The sequence below is a fragment of the Haplochromis burtoni genome, unplaced genomic scaffold (genome assembly GCF_018398535.1).
Source record: "Haplochromis burtoni strain Fernald_Lab_line unplaced genomic scaffold, NCSU_Asbu1 Contig_2483, whole genome shotgun sequence".
Classification (NCBI taxonomy): domain Eukaryota; kingdom Metazoa; phylum Chordata; class Actinopteri; order Cichliformes; family Cichlidae; genus Haplochromis; species Haplochromis burtoni.
In genome coordinates, this window is record NW_024584844.1 from 1 (window position 1) to 11,603 (window position 11,603).

Here is an 11,603-nt window from a genome sequence, read left to right on the forward strand (position 1 = left end):
GTGGGGGAACTTGCACAATCGGTGGCTGACTAAATACTTTTTTGCCCCACTGTACCTTTCTCTGTACCTGCTGATTTGTTTCCCCAATGCTTACTATGATGAAACTGATGAAATGCTATTTTAGACCATTTAGTCTTCCTCTGACATCATTATTCCTGAATGTTTTAAATAAAGAATTATTTGGGTTGTTTGGATGTCAGTCTGTCTTTTATTCAGACAAACTCCCTTCATTAGAGAACACTCTGCAAAATTCCTACACTGAAAGAATTGCCCGAGAAGTACAAGTGTTTAATTTATCTTATTTATTTATTTATTTATATTAAATAATATTTGAAAAGGGGAAAATGTCTTTTTTCACTGACTCAAACTTTATTTTTGATAATACTGTATCAATATTGATGTGTGAGGATGAGGAATATTTCTTTGTTTTCTTGCACTGTGTTTTCAGTCTTAATCTTCAATCTTGCTAAACATATTGTAGTTTCTTCCATCAGTCCTGAAGGAGCTCGTTCACAGAGATACTTGGTGCTGATGTTATTTCATCCAATGTGCTGCTTAAAATAATATGAGTGACATGTATAAAAGAGGATTTACTGTTTATGGTATTTGAGTTCCTGTTACCTTCCTATCAGCTTGAGGTAATCTGGCCATTGTCCTCTGACATCAACAAGGCATTTTCACCCAGAGAAGTGCTGCTCACTGGATATCACCGGATATCCAGTGACCTCCAGTCTCAGTGCAGTACAGCATCCTTAGATTTGCTTGAAAGGAGTACTTGGATGAGCGGCTGTGACTGAAAGTATGTATTTCTATTTGTTACAAGTAAGCCTCGGGCAGTGTGTTACTGCTATTGCTCGTCTCCTCTTCGAGCTTTTTCCAAGCCAATGTTGTCTTGGCCAATACAGACCAGTCTGTATACAATGGAAGGGAATATATGAAAAAGTTCATAACCCTGATTCTTATATATATATATTCACTGAAGGTTTTATATGAACAACTTAAAATGACGAGGCTTTTGTGGCTCAGAGTGAGGCTTTGGTAGATGATTACACTCATGCAAAAAATGAGACAAAACTGAGTTTTTATCATCTCACATTCAAAATATGCATTTTTTAAAACCTGGAAATAAACAAAGAAACCAAAGTTAAAAAAAAAAATAAAAAGTCAAACTGACTTCTTAAAACCTCTTTTTGGTCAGCAACAATTCCTCTATGAAGGAAACCCTGAGCTAACAGAAACAAAATAAACAAGAGAAACGTTCTGAAATAGCTCAGATGAGAAATTTTCTTCTGTTTCCTAATGTGATAATGTTCATTAATATAATGTAAGAATTTATTAGAGATCAAAGAATTTATTTTTTAAAACCACGTTATCACAGATCCTGTAAAAATAGTAATTAAAGTTGTTGGTTGTCTTTTTACATCTAATACAAAAATAAAAACACAAATGATGCAGAAAATAATAATATCATCATATTTTCACATGTACAGGTATTTAACATTCGGTTTAAATGACAAATCAATGAATGTACTAGCGCTGTGTGAGATAAACAGCAGAATATAAAGTTTAAATCATGATCACATACACTTAACGAGAGTGATGGACATTTACACAACAGAACAACAAAAATTAAACTCACGAAGGGAAAATAAAGCGTCCGACTTTATGGTTTGTTAAAAAAAGTTATGATATAATTTGGTTAAATCTGCTTCATGAATGTAAAAGAAACAAAACATATTTTGTAATATAGAGAGAAAAGCAGAGGAAATAAAAATAAAAGCTGCATCGTTTCCTAATAATTAATGATAAGCTCATCTACATCAATAAAATGACCCAACTTAACTATTCATAAATCATCATCAGTTTTTTAGTCTCCTCGTGTCAGTGTGTGTTTCCAGTTACAGAGGATTGTTACAGGATCGCGCAGGTTTTAGGAAAGTCTTCAGCTGCTGGTTGTAAAGGAACAGCTCCGCTGTATTTCTTTATGAATTCACTGAATTCTTCAGCTTTTCTTCTCGCTTCCTCTTCATATTTCCTCTTAATGTCTTCCATCTCTCTCTTGTACTTTACCTCTAATTCTTTTTTCTCTTTTTTGTATCGTTTTTTCCTCGTTTTATATTTTCTCTTCTCCTGTTTATACTCTTCTTGAAGCTTTTTATGTCTCCTTTCCTCCTCTTGACGTCTCTGTTCATTTTCTTCATGTCGTTTTTCCCACCACTCCTTTCTTACCTTCTCCCAGGATTTGCGTTTTTCTTCCATTTCTTTTCTAATCTGTTCCAGTTTCTGATCAGTTGCCGGCTTGTTTGTTGGTGACCTGATTTGTTCCTCCAAAGCTTCCCCTTCTTGTTCCCATTTCTTTTGTTGAAGTTTTTCCTCCTCTTTCTTTTTCCTCTCCTCTTCTTCTCTCATTTCATTTTCTTTCTTTCTCTGTGGATCATCTTTTTTAATCTTCCCCTTCATTCCACGAAGTTGTTTTTCTGTCAGTTCTGTGTCATTTATAGTTTCTGTCTTTATTTCTTCCTCTTGTTTTCTTTCAAGCTCCTGCATTTCTCTCTTCATCGCTTCTTCGTTCTCTTTCAGGATCATCTCCTGTTGTTCCTGTATCGCTGCTTCAGCCTCTTGCAGCATCTCATTGGTGAAGCAGCTGCCTCCATTTTCTTTCACCATGGTGTCAATCTTTGTTATCAGCTCATTGACTTGTGTTTGGCTTTTTTTATCATGGTTATTGAACACATGGTATCTTCCTCCACAGTCCGAGATCAGCTTCTTAAAATAATCATCACACCCCTTTTCAATGTACTCTTCAATGGACTGCTCTTCATGTTCCAGTGTATCTCCTCCTGTGAAGAGAAAGATGGTGAACTTCTCAGAATCTTTTCCAAAGAATTTCTTGATCAGTTCGAGTGTCTCCTTCTCTTCTGGTGTGAATCTGCCAATCTGCATCACCAAAAGGAAGACATGTGGTCCTGGAGCCAGGAGGCTGATGCATTTCACCATCTCCTCATGAACTTCATCATGAGACAAAGTTGAGTCAAACAGTCCAGGAGTGTCGACCACAGCAACAGGACGACCGTCCACTTCAGCATGTGCTTTCTGACAGCGTTTGGTGAGTGACATCTGGATTGCTATGGCTTCAAAGGCCTTTCCTCCTAGAATGGCATTTCCTGTAGAGCTCTTTCCACTGCCAGTCTTCCCAATCAGCACAATCCTGAGAGGGTCTCTGCTCTGTTTATCCTCATCTACAAAATAAGAACAGCTGGATTTAGAAACTAGTTTTAAAGAAGAAAGAAAAAACAAAACATTATAATATAAGTGAATCACTATATATGGCATAAACAGGTATTTAGTCTAAGTGTACTTACAGGATTTAAGTTCAGCTTTTAGTGCTTTATTCTCCTTCTGCGCAGTTATAACTTGAGCTATTGTGGCATTTCCAAAAGTTTCTTTTGTATAGCAGCTTAGTTTATCTTTACGCAGTCTCATCTTTTCTGCAGTCTCCAACAATTCTGGGATCTTCTGTTTGTCCTTCATGTTGAGAACAAAATACCGTCCCCCACAGCTCTTACAGAGTTCCTGGATGTCCTTGTTTTCTTTTAGAAAGCTAAGAACAGCTGGATCTGTAAAATCTGAGTCCACAGTGAACAGAATCATGGTGAAGTCATTGACTCGAGAGCTGAATGTGTCCTGGATGGTCTCTAACTCTCCCTCGTCTTCATCAGTGAGGGGAGCCACAGGTAGGACCAGGATGAAGGCATGGACACCCTCAGGATCACAGAGGGAGATACACTTGAATGATTCCTCCATCACTGCCTCCTGAGGTTTTCCATACAAGGCAGGCAGCTCCACCAGGGAAACCCAACGTCCACACACCTCTCCCTGATGTTTAACACACTCTGATGAGTTGGAGGCTGAATGAAGCTCAGTCTGACCTAAAATGGCCTTGGCTGCTGACGTCTTCCCTGCTCCTCTCCTCCCACACAGAACCAGGTTTAAAGGGGGTTCTCGTTTCTGCCGGGGAGGTTCACTGGATTCATTTACCATCTTTTGAACCTTCTTCATTAATGATCTACAGTTACCTTTGTACATGTTGTAGTGTCTTCCTCCACATTCTCTAAGGAGTTCATTTACAGATTCGCTATTTTCATCCCTGTTGGTTATGACGGCAATGAAGTGTTTAAAGGAATCTTCACCAAACAAACTCAGGATGAACTTCAGACTTTTTCTGTTCTCCTCAGTGAAATTAGAAGGTTTCACTAGCAGCAGCAGAACGTTTGGTCCAGGAGGACAGAGACTCACACAGCTCTTCACTTTTCGTCTTATTTTCTCCTCAGACAGACCGAACATGTCGGGAGTTTTCACCACTCTTAATGATTTTCCTTTCCACTTTCCACAGGAGGCCACACATTGCATTTTTAGGGATTGTTTTTGGTGTTGAAAACTTTCACAACCAGTAATGATGTTACCAAGTTTGGTCTTCTTGTCCTCACTTTTCCCCAACAACACAATCCTGAAATCAGACACTGGAACAGAGAGAAAGAAAAGTAAAACAAATGCATCGGAAGCTGACGTCATCTGTGTTTTCATACTTTGGTTAAAATGTGATGTGATTATTTTATTTACTTATGTGTGATGTAAATTGTGTTCATATACAGCTGAATATAAAAATGGTATTTCCTCGATCCAGAAAAGTGGATATGGAGGATGGTGTGGTGGATTTTTCTGAGAAACTGGTGGCACAACAGATTTAAATTGAACAGATTTAAGATTTAAATGTCTCCTAACAGCTGTTCCCCAGCAGAACAACCTTCAACTCAGGTTTAGAAATGACAGCTAAACACATATTAAATATATTCAGGCATTTCAGTTTCCTATAGTGTATCAACTAAATAGCACAACCTCCAGAATAACACAGTTTGACTCACACTCTGGTGGAATGAAATCAAAGCTACTGCTGCGTCCCCGGGGAGGATGAGTATCTGAGAAGATAAAGATGAACAAATTTAAACAGCATTAGCTGGCATATTTACATGTAATCTGAACATTGCTGGTCTTTAGGCACAGCCTACTACTTTTCTTGCAATTCTCAAAACAGCACAGAACAAAAACAGTTTATAGACACTGACACAGAGTTAGGTATGCAGGGAATTTGTATAATAAGTTATTGAATAATATTTATCAAACATGCAGTACACACTATCCAGTTCAGTGTCGGAGCTTCTTTCCAAAACCTGAGAATCTGTCTGATACAAGCCTCTGAAGCAGCCATCAGTACTCCCATTACAGACTTATTCAACTACAGTAGGACCCAAGGAGACACAGTTCCTAATTAATAACAACCCCAGGTTTCTCTTCAGCACTATAGCCAGGCTGAAAAAAAGTCAGAGCAATGTTGAGCCAACCATCCCTTTAACGTTAATTTTTTCAAGTGCTTTTAAACATTAAATTAGGAACAATTTAATTTGATTAAACAATGAAATTACCTATAAACAAGGTCAATGAATGCGGCAATATGAATAATAATACTTAAATAATAATGGATAGCATTCATATAGCGTTTTATGAGACCCTCAAAGCGCTTTACAATTCCACTTTATAATTCCCCTCTGACCATCACCAGTATGCGGTAGGTGAAGTGTCTTGCCCAAGGACACGACAACTGAGTGTCCGAGCCGGGGCTCGAACCGGCAACCTTCTGATTACAAGGCAAACTGCCAACTCTTGAGCCACAATCGCCTTAAATAACAATAATAATAGTAATTATTTGATGTAAAAAAAGTTTATACGAATCATTTTATATATTTTTCCACAGCATTACATTTGAATTTAACAGTTCAATCTTTCAAATAACGGACAAATATTTGTGAAATCATGATACATTTGTGAATGTATTTTAACAATCTAAATATGCATATTGATAGGTTTGTAGCTTGAACCTATTCGCTGGAACGTTGAAGACAATATAATTACACAGCAAGCAAGACACAAGTAGGCAAAGTTCTTCATGTTTCTCGTGCACGGGAGAGAACCGGACAAACGCCGTTCCTTCGCTTGACCCCAGTTGCTCTCGTCGCTCTCCCCGTAACACTGCTCTTTTATTGAGGTTACATGAATATGCATAGGTTCATTAACATATGACGTCTACATACAACACAAAGAGTACCTTGCCTTGTGTGTGTGTGTGTGTGTGTGTGTTGTGTGTGTGGTGTTGTGGTCAGAGTGTGACCCCATAAATGACTTCCCTAAACCTGCTGGTCTGGAAGTCCAGCAGTTCATCTAAACAAAAGGCACTTAGCCTAAAACAGATATAGCCACGTTTATCCTACCATAAAACAATAAGACAAGGTACGACCTCTCCCATGCTCCCAGGATGTAGGTGTGCATTCCGTGGGAATGCACACCAAGCCTTTGCAGCCTGCTAAAGATCACACATCCTATCACTACACAATTAATTATACACCTCTAAGCATATATGGTTAAATATTTCTAAGCATAAATGACAATCAACAATACAAAACCTAACACATATGTACAGACAAATACATTTAAAAACAAGCACATATTAAACAAATATGTAAGACTGCTTTCTTCCATTTGTGCAACATCTCTAAAGTTAGAAATATCCTGTCTCAGAGTGACGCTGAAAAACTAGTTCATGCATTTATTACTTCCAGGCTGGACGACTGTAATTCATTATTATCAGGATGTCCAAAAAACTCACTGAAAAGCCTTCAGCTGATCCAAAATGTCTCGGTCGTTGTGTCCTTGGGCAAGACACTTCACCCGTTGCCTACTGGTGGTGGTCAGAGGGCCCGGTGGCGCCAGTGTCCGGCAGCCTCGCCTCTGTCAGTGCGCCCCAGGGTGGCTGTGGCTACAATGTAGCTTGCCATCACCAGTGTGTGAATGTGTGGATGACTGGATGTGTAAAGCGCTTTGGGGTCCTTAGGGACTAGTAAAGCGCTATATCAAATACAGGCCATTTACCATTTAGTTTCACAAGCATCATTTTGTGTTTCTTGATTTAAGCAGTTTTGTAACAAAAAAATCCTCCACATTTTAACAATTTATACTCTACATTCAGAGATGGTCTTTCCCTTTTCACGTAAATGGCCTCCTTGACTCCGCCCTCAAACCAGCGTTCCTCCCTGTCCAGGATGTTACATCCTCATCATTGAAAGAGTGTCCACTGGCCTGTAGGTGTAAATAGACTGCAGAGTCCTGGCCTGACGAGGTGGCTCTTCTGTGTTGTAGCCAGAGGTTGTTTGGTTTCCCCGATGTATAAATCCTGGCAATCCTCCTGCACTTAACAGCGTACACTATGTTACTCTGTTTGTGTCGGGGGACCCGATCCTTGGGGTGGACCAGTTTTTGGCGCAGCGTGTTTTGGGGTTTAAAAGCCACAGAGACCCGGTGTTTAGAAAAAATGTGTCTCAGCTGCTCCGATACTCCTGACACGTAGGGATCACTACAGGTTTTCTAGCGGTTGTCCTTCTCTCCTGGATCGGCTGGAGCTTTCTTTAGGAGCCTTCCAGCTTTGACAAAAGTCCAGCTGGGATAACCACATTTACTCAGGGCCTTCTTGATGTTCTTCTGCCTCCCTGGCTGCTGTGTCAGTGGGGATGGTGTTCGCTCTGTGTTGTAGCGTCCTGATGACCCCAGTTTGTGCTCCAGTGGATGATGAGAGTCAAACCTTAGATACTGATCCGTATGTGTAGGTTTACGGTACACGTCAGCTTTTAGATGTCCCCCATTACTGATGGAAATCTCACAGTCTAAGAAGGCTAACCTGCCACTTTTCATATCCTCCCTGGTGAATTTGATGTGTCGGTCCACCGAGTTAATGTGATCCGTGAATTGTGGAACGTCTTGAGATTTGATTTTCACCCAGGTGTCATCCACATATCTGAACCAGTGGCTTGGTGGTGTTCCAGGGTAGGATCGCAAAGCCCTCTTTTCCACTTCTTCCATGTACAAATTGGCCACGATGGGTGAAACTGGTGAGCCCATGGCACACCCATGTTTCTGCCTGTAGTACTGACCTTTTATGTGAAGTAGGTGGAATGAAGACACAGTTCAAACACACTTAGTCGATGCTGAGACTGGTCTTGTTGCTGAGGTTGGGGTCATCCTGTAATCTCTTACAAACTACCTCCAACGCTTCAGTGACTGGGATGCAAGTGAAGAGAGATGTAACGTCGTATGAGACCATGTTTTCATCTGCCTCCATAATGACATCTCTTTGATCAGGGCTTTGAAATGTACAGTCAGCTGAGACTGAAGAAGTCACCTGGATGAGTGACAAAATGTTTCTCCCACAAAATGCTACGTCCAGATGAACAGGATCAACTTTTGGAGATTTACTTACCTGGATGATTGAGAATGCATCAAGACATAGAAAGTGATACATTTTCCAGACTTCTCTAAACGTGTAGTTATGGCAAAAACAAAAAAAAAAAATTAATTGTGAAGTTATATATTTAGTAAACATTGGGCCACAGAAATACTCTCTATGCTAATTATATCAACAGTGTGAAGAGACAGGATTTTAGTCAGAGTAATAGAATTTGCTCACCAGATGCTGCAGTTGCCATAGTGTCAATCAGCTGGAAACATCAGAGACACTACAGGCAGAAGATACAGAAGTCTCATTGCCATGAAATATTCACTATTTGAAATAACATCCACTTAGGTCCATTTAGGTAACATAACATGTTATAATATATATAGGCATTTACATATAAATTGCACATATGCATGCATATGAATCTCATTTTGACTGTGGTTGTCCTGGCTGAAATTTTGTTTTAGATTTGTTAAATCTAAAACAAATATCTAAGTTTTATTTTCTGAATGCTCCAATCCGGTTTGCATGATGCCTTTGAAAAGTTGCAGATTTCTTTTTTAAATATTAAAAACTAAAATAAAACTAAATAAATAAAAAAAACTATGTTATTCCTGATCTGTCCTCTGGGTGTGTCACTATCCTATTAAAAGTATCAAGCTCGTTGAAGCCATAGAAACACATGCAGCTTGAAAGTCAAGTGTATGGTGCTGTTCATGGAAACCTTTTATAAACATCTTCATCAAAAAGGAGAAAAGTGAACGAGTGTTGAGTATTTCAACAAAAATGGACCAGTTCCTATTTATTCTCAGAGGTAAATGAAGCCTGTGTGTTTGGTGTGTTCACAGAACAGAAAAATATAATATTAAGCAGCACTATAAGATTTATCATAGTACAAGACAATACAATATAACAAAAGAACAACTGAGAACAGAGAAGATAAACGAGTTGCTGGTAGGTTTGAGGAAACAACAATCACTTTTCACTCATAGCAGAGAGATCGGTGAAGCAGCAGTGAAAGCTATTTACTTGGTTTTCAGCAAAACAGCGTCAGGTTCAAAGCCGTGCTTTGATGGTGAGTTTGAAGATGTGCTTGCTGTGTAGAACTTGGGTGCTCCGACAAGCCACAGGCTTTTGCAAACATCAGCCTGTGGCAGATAGGATTTCAGATCTTGCTGAAGATTTGGTCATCAAATTAAGCACAAAGTCATTTGTTGCATTTTCAGTTGCGATTGATGAGCACACAGATATTACAGATGTTGCTTAACTTGCCATATTCATTCGTGGTGTTGACGAGACACTGACTGTCACAGAGGAATTCATTGAATTGGTGCCGATGACATTTATAACTGTCTTAACTTGGAGTGTCCTAGAAAAAGTACCACTTATGAAGTCCTAGAGCCAAAAATCGACCATGCCATAAAAAGTGCTATAAAAAGATTATACATTAATATTTCATTCCACTTTAAATTAGCCAATCTTTTAGACCTACTTCTCCTTGAAATATTCATATGAAGTTTTAATTATATTTTCGTTGTTTTAACCCTTTAAATCCCAGTTGTATTACACGAGCGCACTGTTTTTTTAGCCCCAAAAACAAAAAAACTAAATATTTTCCAAAAAAACCCATTTGAAGTAATATTTGATTGTTATTATAATTAGGCCTTTAGATGGTCCAAAGATTGGCACCAACATTCATTTTGACCTGCCATTATTTTTTTTGCAGGAGCACATTAAAAAAAATGCGATCCACCTTTATGCTACATTCCCCAAAAAGTGCTATAAAAAGATTATACATTAATATTTCATTCCACTTTAAATTAGCCAATCTTTTAGACCTACTTCTCCTTGAAATATTCATATGAAGTTTTAATTATATTTTCGTTGTTTTAACCCTTTAAATCCCAGTTTATTACACGAGCGCCACTGTTTTTTTAGCCCCAAAAAACAAAAAAACTAAATATTTTCCAAAAAAACCATTTGAAGTAATATTTGATTGTTATTATAATTAGGCCTTTAGATGGTCCAAAGATTGGCACCAACATTCATTTTGACCTGCCATTTTTTTTTTGCAGGAGCACATTAAAAAAAATGCATCCACCTTTATGCCTAAGGACAATTCCCCAAAAAGTGCTATAAAAACTTTATATATTCATATTTTTTTTCACTTTAAATTGGTCAGTCTTTTAAAACTACTTCTCCCTGAAATATTCATATAAAGTTTTAATTATATTTTCGTTGTTTTAACCCTTTAAATCCCAGTTTCATTACACGAGCACCCTGTTTTTTTAGCCCCAAAAAACAAAAAAACTAAATATTTTCCAAAAAAAACATTTGAAGTAATATTTGATTGTTATTATAATTAGGCCTTTAGATGGACCAAAGATTGGCACCAACATTCATTTCGATCCACTTTTATTTTTTTTTGCAGGAGCAGAAAATGGTCCCCAGGCGGCCAAGCTGCTGCTGTACCCCGGGAGGAGTGCCTGTCCCGCGGGTCTGTCTCGAGCAGCCCCGGGGCATACTGGTTGGGTCTCCGTGTCTCCAGCACACACGTCCGATACCACGTGAAAATAAATATATAATTTTCTGTTGATTAAAAAAAAAATGCACCCTCTAAAAGCCCTAAGGGCAGAAAATGGTCCCGCCCGAGCAGCCGGCCAAGCTGCTGCTGCACGCCGGGAATGAGTCTGCCTCTCCCGGGTGTCTGTCTCGAGCAGCCCGCTGGAAAAGTTGTATGTTCGAGCAGGCGTCAAATGTGAAACAAGGGCGCCACCCGGTGGACAAATAAAAAAAATTACAATTCTAAGGCCCCTAGTCCAAAATGAAACCGAAAGTGCAGACATGACGAACACATTAACGGTAATTATTTTGCAGTGAAAAATAGCGTTTATAATGGTTTCAATGGGGCGTTTTTTGGCTCTTGGACCTCAAGTGGATTGCGGTTTGTAGCTTAGCCACTTTAAGCTAATCTAATAAACTCAGACTGCAATTCTAAAGTTAAAAAAAAAAATGTTTGGAAGGTTTGGCTATATTCTATTCAACACAGTGAAAATGGCCTAATATTAAAAAACGCTGTGGATGAAAAATGGCTGTGGGTGACCCAGAGGGTTCTGGACAAGGTCGGGGTGGACTGGGCCCGTGCTATCTCTTACCATATTACTCCAAAATGACAGGCTTGTTGCATTTTTGGAACTAATTCCCTTTGTGAGCAAGCCTTTTCTGTAATGAACAGCAACAAAACAAATATGTGTTCCAGGCTCAC

At 38.9% G+C, this 11,603-nt stretch overlaps 1 protein-coding gene across 1 annotated transcript; it reads right to left on the bottom strand.

Annotated features, from left to right (window-relative positions):
* Positions 1-1,353: 1,353 nt before the first annotated feature.
* On the bottom strand, positions 1,354-9,695 carry LOC102294371 (GTPase IMAP family member 8-like). The gene is made up of 4 exons (XM_014331444.2): positions 8,570-9,695; positions 4,923-4,976; positions 3,363-4,520; positions 1,354-3,239 (listed from the first exon to the last, which is right to left on the bottom strand). The coding sequence occupies exons 1-4, from the start codon at positions 8,586-8,588 to the stop codon at positions 1,912-1,914; spliced, it is 2,559 nt and encodes an 852-aa protein (XP_014186930.2). The 5' UTR covers positions 8,589-9,695; the 3' UTR covers positions 1,354-1,911.
* Positions 9,696-11,603: the final 1,908 nt, after the last annotated feature.